Raw genomic sequence first — 14559 nt, 5'->3', positions numbered from 1 at the left:
ACAAGTGGATACGCACCTTGAAATATTTCTAACCATGGACAACTAGTAACATACTGTTTCTTTAGATGTCACTTGTGGCTATACGTATGTATGCATGTCGTGTATCTACATATGTACAAAGGCGGGTATTTGATTGATAAGGCCGGGGCACTACCTATATGTAGTTCGAAAGCGGTCGCGAGATTCGCCCATGTTTCGAAATATATACAGTTCCCACTCGTACCGAATATGTTAAATTAAGACGACTAAAATTCATAACACAGTCGATACCAGCAAATAACATGAACAAACAATCGGTACTACCAGGTACTACCTACCGATCTTTTTTCTATCGTGTATCAAACGCGTGCACGCGCACGCGCACGCGCGATGATTATTTTCCCGCGGCGAGTGGACACCTCGTATAGGAATCAACACTTTCTTCTCCGAAAGTGTAAACGTTTAAATATACAATGGTGCACGCGAACGCAAATCATATACATATATAAATACACATGTGTAACGACAACATTAAATACTTACACTATTGTTACTTTTTTCTTTTAACTAGGTATTATTACAATTACAATTGTTGCATAAGTGTTAGTAGCTACTCACACGACCGCGTAATTAGATGTTACGAAGACAGTATAAAATAATTTGGAGATGATGGTACTTTGGTTATGCGCTGTAATATCCAAGATATCGAGGTTATAAATGATTATTTATAATCATGTCAATTGCTCAGAGAAATGAGCGTTATAGGTATTTAAAAGGGTGATATTTCTCATCTGTAGAATACTCCATTCCTCTTAATAGAGAAAAACAACGTATACTTACTCATCTCTTTTTCATAAAAATAATTTTCTTTTGTTACGTGTAATTTAAATTTTTGCCTTTTACTCCGTTCTGCTTTGAGTCTATATGCACGGTTATGAAAATAATATGTGATGCTGATAGTGAGTGAGATTCGTACATGCATACCTACCAATACCTATGTATACACATATATGTATATATACATCATTTTCTAGTCAAATGTATGCTCGTGTTGCAAGCATTGACTGATTAAACAGGCATCATTTTGAGTATATTTAAAGAGATTCGTGTCCGCAAACGTTTACAAATAATACATTACAGATAAACGATGCTACTCACTTGAAATTCTTGTAAAAAAAGTATCAGACATCCCTCACGCTTCAAACTTTCTGTGAATTTAATACTATCATTTTTTTCCCTCCACCAAATATACTGCTGTACATCAGTATGCTAAACTAAAGAAATCGTATACACTAACTTTATATTCAAAGTTACAAATAATATTGAGGGTGTAATGGTCTTAACATTTAATGAATGTAAAATGTAGTTCGTAACATAACCTCAATTTACTAAGAAAATTTCAGCACAGTTCTGCTCATCCACTACGTTAAGTCAGTAAAAAGCTGTTAATAACTCATTTAGATTTCACGATACCCACAATGAACGGTCTCGTTGAAGTTATCACGACGCACAAGATAATCAGCAACAAAAATGGAAAGCTGAGAGTTAAGTACAATAATTTCCAGCGGTCGAACCTGCGTGGCATAGGATACGCGGGATATATGACACCACCGACGAGACAAGGTATAGGACAGTATATAGGAGTCCTCTACTTACCTCGTCGGTGATGATAGAAAGAAAAGTTCCGATAAAGAATGTCACGTTTAAAATGGAAAAGTGTGAAAGAAAAGAAAACGGTTGCATAAAATGTATGAAAACCCGACTGATTAGACCGTGAAACATTTGAAAGAATATAGTGAGAAAATAGAGGATATGTAGTAGCATAACATCGATCGAGCATTTAGGTCGCTATCTTGCGGCGTTTACAAGCATTACGAGTGTCGTGTATAAAATCGAAAAATGGCTGTTCTATCAGTGTTTGACGGAAAATAGTCGTACTTAAAGCTACTAGAGACGTATCGAAAACATATTGTTCATCGCGAACAGAGTGATTATTAAAATAAAATGAGGAGTAGGAATAACACGATAGTAAAAGTATGAAAGAGTGGGGTGTTGGGTAAGAGTTTACGAGAGAAAGAGAGAGGGTGAGCAAAGGAAAGGAAAGGAGAAAAGGACGGGCGAAAGGGTGAGGAGAAGATAGAGGTAAACTAGTTGGAAGGGGGTGAAATAGTGATACGAAGTATCAGAGTGCGATCGTGAAGGAACTTACGCGTTACGCGCTGCCTGGAAGGAGTTCGGATTGTCAGGAAACGCCATCAGGGATTAATAGTAGCGAACAAAATCGTTAGTAAAAATGAAATATTACATCTGAATCGATGGGTGTGCGCGCGAAAATTTAGAAAAAGCCGCTCTATACACCGAAATGTTATAATTATTTCAAACTACGATCAGCATGCAAACTAAAAAGTGTAGAATAATTTTTTCTTCGGCTGTGCTTTCTCTCTCTCTCTCTCTTAGTTTAATTGCTCGATTCGGTTTTGTTCGGTTGTGTTCGTAATGATCGACGCGAGTCAACGCAGGTTAGCGACTTATGGTGAGAAAAGTTATCCGAAAGTTTTAAAGGTGCGATTGTCGAAATTATGTCTGCAAACGGTCTGCGAAGGAAAATGAAATGTGCCGGTTGTCGAATCGACTGAGCGTTATCGAACGATGGACACAACGGATGACCGTCGTTCCCTACGTATCCACTGTACCCTTCGCTTGCACGCAATCATGGCTGCCTAACACAGGGCGCCCAGTATCGACCAATTTTCTACCTTAATACACTGCTTTAGGTTACAAAACCTAACCTATTTTAATTTCGGGGCGTGTCGCTTGTCTAACGTTGACAGCTAAAAAGTTCGTTGTATCAGGCTGTTCCTTGTTCTATTTATTAATGTCATGTCGATGTAATTCTGATTAATCTTGCTTAATTCAACCTTGTCTTTTCTCTTATACTGGAGAGAGAGGCCAACAGAGGCTCAAAGGCATTCAGCATGCGAAAAGTCCTGTCCACCTTCGACCAGTCACACGTAAGGGATCGCTCGCGTTTTTCAGGCATCCCGATCATTCGACCAATTTGCTGCCAAGGAATCTAGGCGACGAAAGTACGGACCAGAACAATAATATAACCATGACTACCGAGGATTTGCTACAGCCTGGCCATGTGGTCAAAGAACGCTGGAAAGTTGTGAGTCAATTAATGTCTTTCCCGTATTTATGTTTTTAATGGAAACAAAGTAATTTTATGAAAAAACCAATTGTTTGCTTTTCCCATTTCAATTGCATGAATGTATCGTTCATATTTCATAGATTAGAAAAATAGGAGGTGGAGGATTTGGCGAGATTTACGAAGGCCTAGATGTGATGACCAGGGAACAAGTTGCATTAAAAGTTGAGTCTGGACGTCAACCAAAGCAGGTTCTTAAGATGGAAGTAGCTGTACTGAAAAAACTTCAGGGTTTGTTGAAATTATATGCTATTGTAGGAACAAAGTACAACATGCATTGGTAGTTCCGAATATTGTGTACCCACACACAGACACACACACACACACACCCGCGCGCGCGGGCGAACGCGTGTATTAACGCGCGCGCGCACGCATATGTATTATCATTAATAATTGTATGTGTTACAGGTAGAGATCACGTTTGCAGATTTATTGGTTGCGGTCGAAACGATCGATTCAATTATGTCGTAATGCAACTACAAGGCAAAAATTTGGCCGAGTTACGCCGTGCCCAGCCAAGAGGAGCTTTTTCGTTGTCCACTACTCTTCGTTTAGGACTCCAAATTCTTAAAGCAATAGAAAGCATACATGAAGTAGGCTTTCTTCACAGAGACATTAAACCGGTAATTTTGGTTTTCTAATAATTTGCTTTACCTCGACCATTTACAATAATGCCCTCGAGTTGGCCACCTTTTTCAGTCGCGAAATAGCTCCCGTTTTTCCCCCTCCACTTCATTGTTCTTTGGGGTTCGCTAGTTGTACTCGTTTATCTTTTATCGTTAGTTGGCGCCTGCCGGCAACAAAATTGTCAAACCAATATTTGAATAATAGAATTACAGTAATTTTTATTTTCCGTTATTGAGATTATTTTGTAATAGACTAGTAAAATCTTTATGATAAAGATGAGTCCAAACACGGCTTCAATCGGACTATTTTAGATTATGTGAGCAATATGTACTATACATTTTGTACATGAAATAATCTTACGCTATTTCACTATTAATTACATCCAACAAGGTTTAAGAAGTGCGAACTTTCGATACAGGATTACCCGAAGAACAAGTAAATGGTTTAATAGAGTATGGGAAATGAAGAAGACAAGAAATATCACTGTTCCGACGCGTAAAAACGACATCCGATGTATCGTTATTTATTATTAAAAATCTATAGCTTAACTATTTGATTTTTCCTCGCAGAGGTGCGATTTATAGTTTTGAAAGAAAACGAGGAATGTGACGTTCAAAATATATAATAAACACATGCACACATAGGTAAGGTGACTTTGTTTCACTGTAGTCTTCATTATTTTATAACGAATTATATTATTAGTTAAAAAAATATTGCAAATGATTCGTGGTTTTACAAATTTTTCACTACATATTAATATTTTCTATGTATATGATGGTACATGTGATGATACATACAAACACCCATATTTTAATACCCCACTTAGAAATGTGTATGTACCTTCATATATAACTAAAAATAGTAGAGTTTATGCCGTGTTTGGACCCCTTTTCATCAGCAAAAATTTAATGATTTCATTGAACACATACTCATTAAGAAACAAGAAAATTAGATTAATTTTATTTTTCATACAACGGTCAGTTTACGTTGTCGCAACCGTTGAACTGAAACGAACTGTCCAAATTTCGCGCGCTCACTCACTCGCAGTGTCTATCTTGCTCGGCGTTATCTTAGCATAACTCGAGAGAGCTACTCTGCGAACTCTAAAAGTAGCCTACTCGTGGACACTACTGTATTTGGGACTACGTAATTTCTGTGTCAGTATCCCATTGAATGTCAAAGGAATTTGTCTAAAAGTACTGTGGAGGGTTTACTCTTTTGAATTGTTTATTATTAGCTGTAAATGAAAAGTCCGTATAGACCACTTCGCCTGTGGAAAACATTTGATCAGTGGTCTCTAAGTATTTACATGGCATTTTACGTGTTACATATTGTTCGACTGTTCCTACATACAATTTTCATGTAACTGTGAAGTCATGTTCTAGTGAGAACGGTATTGTACCAGTGAAATCTGAAATAGACATTACTCGTGTCATCATGGACAGTAATTTTTAGAAATTTTACGTTTACAGTCAAACTTTTCAATCGGACGACTTCCACATAATTCGAGGTTGGTATACATGTTAGACTTTGGTCTAGCTCGTCAATTTACAACTGGTACCGGTGAAGTTCGGCCGCCTCGCAGTGCAGCAGGATTCAGAGGAACCGTCCGTTACGCATCTGTGAATGCACATAAAAATAAAGAAATGGGGAGGCATGACGACTTATGGTCGTTGTTCTATATGTTGGTAGAATTTGTTAATGGTCAGCTTCCATGGCGAAAAGTAAAGGATAAAGAACAGGTATGTACTCATTACAGGTGAATTTATTTCGATAATCGTGTAACCAGCATCCGCATTGTTGCAAAACCATTTTATGTAGATCGCTGTATGTTATTTTTTGTGATTTAGGTGGGCCTGATGAAAGAGAATTACGATCATCATTTACTTTTAAAGCATCTACCATCCGACCTTCGAGGTTTTCTGGAACATATTCAGGTATTGGTGGTTCATACATATGTGGGAACTCTGTGAAATCAGATTTCTTTTTCGTTGGTATTGTTCACGATATTTGAACTGCATTTGTCCCTAGAAGGAAGGGTCTTATAATGGTCGCTAGTCTTCAGTTTAATTTATTTTTTTTCTCAGGGTTTGAAGTATGCAGATGAACCAGATTATGCGATGCTAGCTGGATTATTCGAACGCTGCATGAAACGTAGAGGCGTAAAAACGTACGATCCTTATGATTGGGAAAGACCATTGATAAGCAATGAAAGTTTGCCAACTACAAGATCTTTACCCACGGTTACTATACCTCCAGTATTGACTACAGCAACTACAATCAATCAACCACCAACCACACCAAATGTTGACACGAACAATCAAGAAAACGTCGAACCGGACAACAGGAAAGAATTAGACGTAAGACGAGATAACGCTAACAGCGAACGGGGCTGACAATTGCGTAGAGATTGCGTCTTATTGGCGTATAGACTGCGTACGCTGGACGGATTCTAATGTGTTCAGAACAATCAGTTATTTTGTACCATTATTTTGTTTCTTTCACAGGCACAAATGGATTACGATACCATATGCAGAAAAAATAAACAGCGCGGCGTGGAAGGATCTTCGGTACCATTTACATCAACCATCAGCAATCACGGCCGAGATAAGAACTGCAATGCCACCATACCTACGATCGACAACACCCATCGCTCTTCCACCAACGACTCAAGGTTATATCGCTTCTATCAATAATACGATTTTCTTCTCTTTTTTATTCCTTTCGTGTTTACGCCAGGGACTTGTACCAGTATTATACCGGTATTATACCGGTATATGTATCGGTTTCAGTATATCTTTACTGGCATAATACCGGTTTTAAGTCCCTGGATTACGCATATATTTCCGTATACTATATGTATATAAACGAATAAATGAATAAATGTTTATGCACATTCGTGTATCTGTAGGTTCACCTAAAAAAAGACGAGCAGTTTCGTTGGCTGCTGAACCTCAAACAGGGGTGGTAACTGTAGAAAAGCCCGTAGACAATGAAGGGGATGCATTAATGGCATCTGCTCGTTCTGCTTCGGAAGTTCCTCGAAATAAAATAAGTGCGAATGCGGCTGCGCCGTTAAGAAAATCCGCAAGCGGGGCAACGTTTGCTCGATTACGGGTAACACCTGCACCTGAAACAACAACCGGTGAACCACCTAGTCCTCGAGTGCAAACCGAAGTCGATGCTTCTTATTGTTCCTACGATGTCACTAATCAAAAATACGTTGGCAATCAAAGTCCCGTATGTCTCAAAGTACTTTATTCGCTCGATCAATGAAAATCTGAATAAATTCGGTGAAAAGATCATTTTTTTACTTTCTAACAGGTTACAGAACAAAGGGAACCACTGAAAAGAGAGCCACGCAGAAGAACAGACGGTCGCCAGCAGAGCCGAGCTAGCCGTGCGGCAATACGAGATTGCTCTATTACACAATTCGCCCAAATAGATGACGATAATGTGTCTGCATTGCAGCAAGTAACCAAAGGTGGTGGTGGCTTAACGTTGGCTTCTCAGTGGAAGTCACAGTTTGACGACTCTGAAGAGACCGACAACGAATGGAAAGGTGAAAATTTACAGAGCCCTGAACACAAAGGGACCAACATGCCGGCTATAGTTCCACAGGTAAAAGCTTGAATTGATACTCATCGTTAGATTTGTCTGAGAAAGGGGGTGAGGGCGAGACTTACACATGCGTATGTACGCATTACACGGATAATAATTGAGGAAATTTCTCAAAACCGTTTCTACTGTACACAACTTATGGGTGTATCTTTGATATTTTAGCCGTGTCTGGCCAGTTTTGATGTCTTCGTTTGATGCGCCCGTTACCTGCCACAGAATCAAATCGACCTCTTTATATGTCATCGTGAACAAGCTTTATTCGTTTTTCTGTATTCTGTACCGTCGTTGCTCTTGTCCATGCTTGACTTTTTGATCTGCGAATTTTTTAATGCCGAGTTGTTATCGGGTAGATTAATTTACGATTACTTTTTCGATCGCCTCTAGAAGTTGCTAACGTTATATCGTAAAATCTTGACGGGACGTATATGTCCACAGATCATTCGAATCTTTCGTGTAGCTCAGCGTAGTTGATAGAAATGCATGTCTTATGTATGGAGATAAAACGAAAAGAAACACGGATGTTGTGTGCGTGTCCGACCATCAAGTTTGTCGCTTTTTCCGTTTGAGTTAAACGACAGATATTTACATAAGATGAAAAATCTACTGTTTTCATTACGAAATTTCTATATACAGTCGACAGTTGTCAATGATGCTGTGACTACCGTATCTTCAGTGCCTGCGTCTATCGACGCGAAAACAGCGGTGATTCAGACAGCCACGTCGGTTGTATCTCACCAGCATTCAATAATTCCGACTGCCCTATCTCGAATCAGCGAAGATTCACCGAAACCTTCGGTTCCTCATAGATGTTTAAACATCGCTGGCATTGAAAAATATCCAGATCTCCAAGGGGCACTTCCACGCGCTTGGAGCGTCCCCGCTTTGGCACCACATGTTCGCGCTTACCTCGAAGCACCGTTGGTTAGTAAATGTCGTTTCGAATATTTACGGTTTTCAGGCAACCGAACTATGAACGGGTTCCTCATGCAACAGTTTCTTTTCTGTACAAATCTATCATGTTCTTTGACAGATTCAACAAGCGTCATTCGACGACTTGGTGTACGAAGTTGATCTTATGAGAAATATCGCTACGCGTTACGATCAACCGAGAGAGAGTCCGCCACCACGAAGAGCGAGTGTACCGGCAGTTGCTTTTTCACCGCCTAACACAACGCCTAGTACTCCCGGTGGAGAAGAAGAAGAAGAAGAAGCGGTAGCAGGAAGGCTGGAGATTAGGGTGGTCGATGGGACAGGTGGTGCTACCGTTGTGCAAACTATTACTGATAGAGAACCGTTGCAAAGTAAGTACCGATGATTTGCGTTTCGTTCAGTTGCGTTTTAATTACATCGTACCGCCGCGTCCTGTTGCGTTCGCTCATTTCCATCATCTGTCTGCCTAAAATAAACAAGTTTTCTAGTATCGCAGACGCTTCGTTCCTCGGTTACATCTCTTCGTTAAAAAATTCTTCGACAACCAAGGATTCAACTGTTTAATGATTCGACAGGAAAAATGGCAAACGGTACAGTGGATAGTCCATAGAGTCGTCGGTATACGATGATGCTATTGAAAATCGGCCACCTGTCGATGCTACCGTGCAGAAGGAAAATAATACCACCACTGCATCAACGACTATGTCGAATATAGTACCGACCCGTGAATATAAGGACAATAAAGAAAAGGAAGCTCCTTGTAGGATTTATAACACTGTCAGTAAAATACCGGTCCCGGTTAAAAGTCCCAGATGTTCGCTATCAGAATCCACTCCAGAAACGAATACTCAGAATACCAGGACTTGCGTGGGAAACGAAATAGAAAAATCCTCCACACCCGCGGCTATAACCAGGGAAAAAGATGCTAGTTAGTAAGATTTTTTTTTTAGCTTAAACTGTAATCATTTAATTCTCTCTTGAGTCTTTGTGCAACGTTTAATACTGTACGGTCCTGTTTAACCGGTTCCATGAATCTAACTATTCTGGAACCGACGAAATTTAACTAACCAAAGCAGAGTTCGTGTTTGACGCTCGATATCATCCAGAATCACTATAATACAAAGTACTCGAAAAGAGAAAGAGAAACGTGCAAGCAAAGGCTTCCTCACGCCCAATGCTGTTTACCTTCATGAACCGTTGTTACCACTAAAAACGACACTCCTTTAAAGTTCTTTGTATTGCTGAACTTTCCTATAGCTGTGAAGGAAAATATTTACGATTCGTCTCGGGTCAACAGAGAAAACTTATTTGTATAGTGTGTTTGATTATCTTCCTGCACAAAAGCGTTCGAAAAGTTTTATTGGGCGCGTTGTAATTCAAGAATCGCAGGCCATTCGGTCAGCTTCTCGCTTTCTTTTCTGATTTATGTACAATCTTAGTTGAAGAAAAGATACGTGTGGAATCCTCGCGATTCTAACCGGTTGTTATTTCAATGAAAAATCCAAAAAGAAAGAAAGACAGAAAGGAGAGAAAGGGAAAGGAAATGCAAGGGACGGTCCCCGCTTGTTTAACCGTATTTGTTTTGGGAAGCTGATTTGTTGCAAATAATAGCAGGTACAGCTTCGTAGCGATACTAACATTGCCAAATTTTAGCTATCAAAGGCAAACCCTTGACAGTGAACTGGGAGGCCCGGGAGCTACGACGCTGTGCAACTTTGCCCGACACACGACCGATTTTTTCACCGTTAACGTCGGCTAATTCGACGGAAGACGAAAACTTAACTGGATGCACGCCTGCGTTACGTCGTCGAAGACAAAGCGAGAAATACGTAACGGATGCTAGTCAACTAAACCTGCGATTCCAAAGACCGCAACGCAGAGTCAGACCCAATTCTGAAGTACTGTCTAGATTTTCCCCTAGAGGAGTACCTTCGCATCTACTGGGAGAAGCAGGTAAACAGACGGAAGAGAGCAGCGACAACGATTCCGACAGCGGTGGTCCACCTAATGCTCAGCCTCCGCCGCCTCCCACATCCTTACCACCTCATGTTGCAGAAAACAATGCCAGGTACGTACCGACGCGACGGTGTCTCTTCCTCTTTCTTCTTTTTTTTTTCTTCCTTTTTTTCCACCGCCGCGTCTCTCTCTCTCTCTCTCTCTCTCTCTCCCCCTCTATTCTCTCTCTCTCTCTCTCTCTCTCTCTCTCTCTCTCTCTCTCTCTCTCTCTCTCTCTCTGTCACCTCTCGATCGTATTAATCATCGATACCGTTACCATTGTAGGTGTCGCAGATTTCGACCTATACCAGACGCGACAATAGTCAGCAGAGAATCGTGAGGTACATCAATCGTGAAAATAACAACCGTGCGTTTGTTTCTATCGCGATTAGCAGAACTTTGCAATCTGCCTCTTCGAAAGTGCAAAAGTGCTTTTCTTTCTACGTACGCGAAAGAAAGCATCGATTTACCGGTGATTTAAATGTCAACCGTCGAAAAAATTGTTGAGACTTTCATCGAGAAAAACGATAGAAAATACTTGATCCATGGAATAGAATTGCTTCACTCCTGGTTTAAGCAATTCTGGTTACTCGAGAACGCCACACGTTCGGAGAAAAGAAAACCACCATGACTTATTAGATAACGTACGAGAAATTTTCGTAATATTTCCTCGACGCACGATCTGCATATTATTCTGATTCAGTCCATCCGTGTGCGCATTATTTATTCTCGATGTAGAATTCTATTGCAGAAGGTGGTTACGTGAATTGGTGGTGCTTCAAAGATTAAACTTCCTAGTCTTTAAATGCGTCCGATGACATAGTAAATATTATTGATTATGTGTAAATGATGCACGTTACCAAGTTACAATGCAATAACGAGTCGTTTTAGAAAACTTGTCGAGGTAGACGACCACTTTAACAGCAAGAACACATTCTTCCTCTACACGTTTCATTTCATCTTTTTCTCGTCTCTCTTTCCATGTAAAAATTACACGTTCGTGTCGTTCAGTGCCGAAACATTAACAATTACTGCGGTTAACAAACGCTTTCTAAGATTTAGTCTTTTATTTTCGTACTTTATTTGTTCTTTTTTTTACTTAGATGTCCGTACGATCAAATCGGAGCAGTTTCATCGTACACGAGAATTATCAAGGACACTTTACCCCCCGATACAGTCAGATTTCCTTTCCTTTGCCACTTCTTCAATAGCAATAATGTTAATAACAATAATTTTTCGAGGGCGTAAAACTGCACACACGTTTTCGTGCTCCATTTAACATTTTGGATACACATCATCCTCGATACGATGCGTGTACGCGCGCGGCGCGCGAGTCTTGTATGCATGAAATATCAAGATTTCTTTAAGAAACCGTCATTGTACTTGATAAAAAGGTTCATCGGTGCCGACATTAATAAAACTCGTTCCTCCGATCGATGGAACGATTATATTTTCAAGAACAAAAATGTGTCATTCGAATGATCGTTTCAGGATGTATCGTGTGTTAAAAAACCGCTTGTATAAAATCTGTCCAGGAAGAAACTGTAAGATGATTCTGAAAACGTTTAACGTCATCAGAATTTATGCGGCGAATAACATGCAACTAAACAAAGCACTCGAAACAAAGCTACAGTTAGATTACATATAATTACGCGTATTTGTCTTGCACTTCCCAGTAACGTGATTTTTTCAGACAGTTAAGAATTCGCAGCGAAAAGGAATCTAGTGATGCGTAAAACTAGTCAAGTAGAATCCTGTAGTATTCTATTACTCAAACCAAATTCGCGCATAGGGTTATACGTATATTATACTTGTACAAAGTAGTTAAGGGTTTATTTTGTGCAATGATCGAAAGAACGTTGACGATACGATGAAATAGCTTTAAGTTAAAATCGCGAAAATTAATTTGCGTCGTAAAAATGTGTAAAATACACGAATACAGGAATACCAAGTTGTATGTAGACGCAACGAAGGCAACGGACTGATATGACGAGTCTATACGTGTGTATGAATCCTGTGTACCGTACATTACTACATTTGCCTGGCGTTATCATTTCTCGAATCTCGAGATTACACGAAATCTTTTGTGCGAACGTACAGAAATTATAAAGCAACGACAGTAAGGCGCAAGCAAATCAACTCTGTGTAAATCAGTAATGGATCTGTAATCAAAGATCAAATGTATGTTTGAATGTAAACAAACACGCATAATACAGCTCATTGGACGTATCCCTTATTACTTATTGTTAGCTTTGTAATCGAAAGACCGTACTTTTACAATTCACTTTGGTAGTTCGCACCTTTATGGAAATAAAGAGAAAGCGTTTTCTTTTCGAAAGGATATAAGTAGGAATTATTGACATTAATTCACTAATAATCCGAACGAGGAAGGATCACTCTGATTTTCATGAAATTCAGCTGAACTCGAACAATATGAATTTCGCGCAAAAATGTTTCTCTAAAGTACAGGTACTAGCGATGCCCGATATACATTCAAAAGTATCGATACGTATTGATTTTGTTATTCTCGATGCATGCAATATATCGGAGAGAAAATCTCGATATTAACATGCATATCGATACGACATTATTAAAAAGAAACAGAAAATTATTCCTTTTTTTAATTACATATAGTCAAGTAGAACACTCATTGACGTATCATATTTTTATATACACTGTGTTACTATTTTTTTGTATTAAAAAACACGTAATTAAACATACCTTAGAATATTTCCAAAATCTATACATTCTTATTGAAGGACAGCATAGGACATATACATATAATAAACTGTGCGCGTCTTATGGTAGGGATCAGTACGGATAAAGCGAGACCGAAGGACAGAAGTAGCGCTGAAGTAACTCCTTTCTTGTTCGCACATCGCAGAGAAATGGGAGAAAGCGACTAGAGGGCGATCATGTGGCGATCGGGACAGATCAGGACAGATCAGGAGAAGGAATGCCTGCGTTCAGAAGACACAACGGTTGCGCAACCGTTGTGTCTTCTGAACGCAGCCAATGATGCACGCATTTAATGCCTCCACTACAGGCGTAGGAGAATCCCCCACCAAGAGCCCCATTAGAAAGAGAGGAAAGTTGCTCCAGTTTTTGTCCTCTCTTTCTAGTGCCGACTTCATCCGTACCATATAGTCTATATTATAGAGATGGCGTGCAAAATCACTAACGGTAATTTATCACAGTGATCGCCGAATCACGCCGAATCACGATCACGGTGATCACGGTGATCACGGCCGTAATTTAACTTCATTCACGATCGTGATTGCGATTTTTTTTATCTTAAGTCCTTGATCTTTAAACAGAAAAACATATTAAATATGATTTTACGATGAATTACATTACTATATTGCTAACAATATTTTATTGATTAGCACGGCAAATATCAACGAGTTCAACGAGTATGGCAGAGTATGGCAGTCAAGTAGCAATACGTATAGGTACTGTACTATAGCTTTCTACTTTTGAATTCACGTTTCAATGTTTTTATTGCCGCTGATTGCCGCGAGTGTCGCTGGTCGCAGGCGACGAGGCCACGATGGTTGACCGGGTTGACGATGGTTAGATAGTTTAATGGTCACTGATGGATAATGATGGTCAATCATGCACAGTCATGGTCGATCTAACTTATTGTTCATGTGGTATTGTCCATGTCAACTATTTCAAACGAAAGCATTTTTAATAATTTACGTAAGTATGGAATAGTATCGTGTGGATGCTGTTGAGCATTGTAAATTGTTTATGAGTCCACTCACGCACAGTTCTTTATTGATAGCGATAGGTATACGATAAACGAAATGATTCTAACCTATCTTCCGTGGAATTTTATTTAATCGTATGAGTGATTGTTTACTTGAAACGAGAACCGTACTGTACGAAATATCCAGATCTGATGAGCAACAAACTAAAACTATAATGTAGTCTTTAATAGTAACTTTCTTGCTACAGAAGAGAAGTAAATTACATGTTCATGTGTTTTGATTTCAGAAGATGTGGATACTCTGGGGTAGAGTATTTAGTAAATTTGGGAATTATATACAACTTCCTATCGGTTGTGTAGTTGGCTACCTTGGATATTGTATCGAAGGATATATATCCGATCGCTATACTCCCGCAACAGCATCGATAAAACAACAACGTGAAGAAAGACTATTGGAGGACACAGATTCTGCCTGTAGCCAGAGAGT

At 39.5% G+C, this 14559-nt stretch overlaps 1 protein-coding gene across 1 annotated transcript; it reads left to right on the top strand.

Moving 5' to 3' along the window:
* The first annotated feature begins 2474 nt into the window (after positions 1–2474).
* LOC107186933 lies at positions 2475–11820 on the top strand. The gene is given in 18 exon segments (XM_015574906.1): positions 2475–2512; positions 3016–3148; positions 3271–3418; positions 3596–3810; positions 5287–5556; positions 5665–5751; positions 5902–6174; positions 6322–6473; positions 6475–6488; positions 6726–7054; positions 7139–7435; positions 8069–8356; positions 8466–8736; positions 8941–8970; positions 8973–9293; positions 10019–10433; positions 10646–10701; positions 11464–11820. Coding segments are annotated over 16 exon segments (3222 nt in total). The 5' UTR covers positions 2475–2512; positions 3016–3091; the 3' UTR covers position 10701; positions 11464–11820.
* Positions 11821–14559: the final 2739 nt, after the last annotated feature.

The sequence above is a fragment of the Dufourea novaeangliae genome, unplaced genomic scaffold (assembly GCF_001272555.1).
Source record: "Dufourea novaeangliae isolate 0120121106 unplaced genomic scaffold, ASM127255v1 scaffold81, whole genome shotgun sequence".
In the NCBI taxonomy this organism is placed as follows: domain Eukaryota; kingdom Metazoa; phylum Arthropoda; class Insecta; order Hymenoptera; family Halictidae; genus Dufourea; species Dufourea novaeangliae.
Note: the sequence above shows the minus strand (reverse complement) of the source record. Positions and strands in the feature narration are given on the sequence as shown.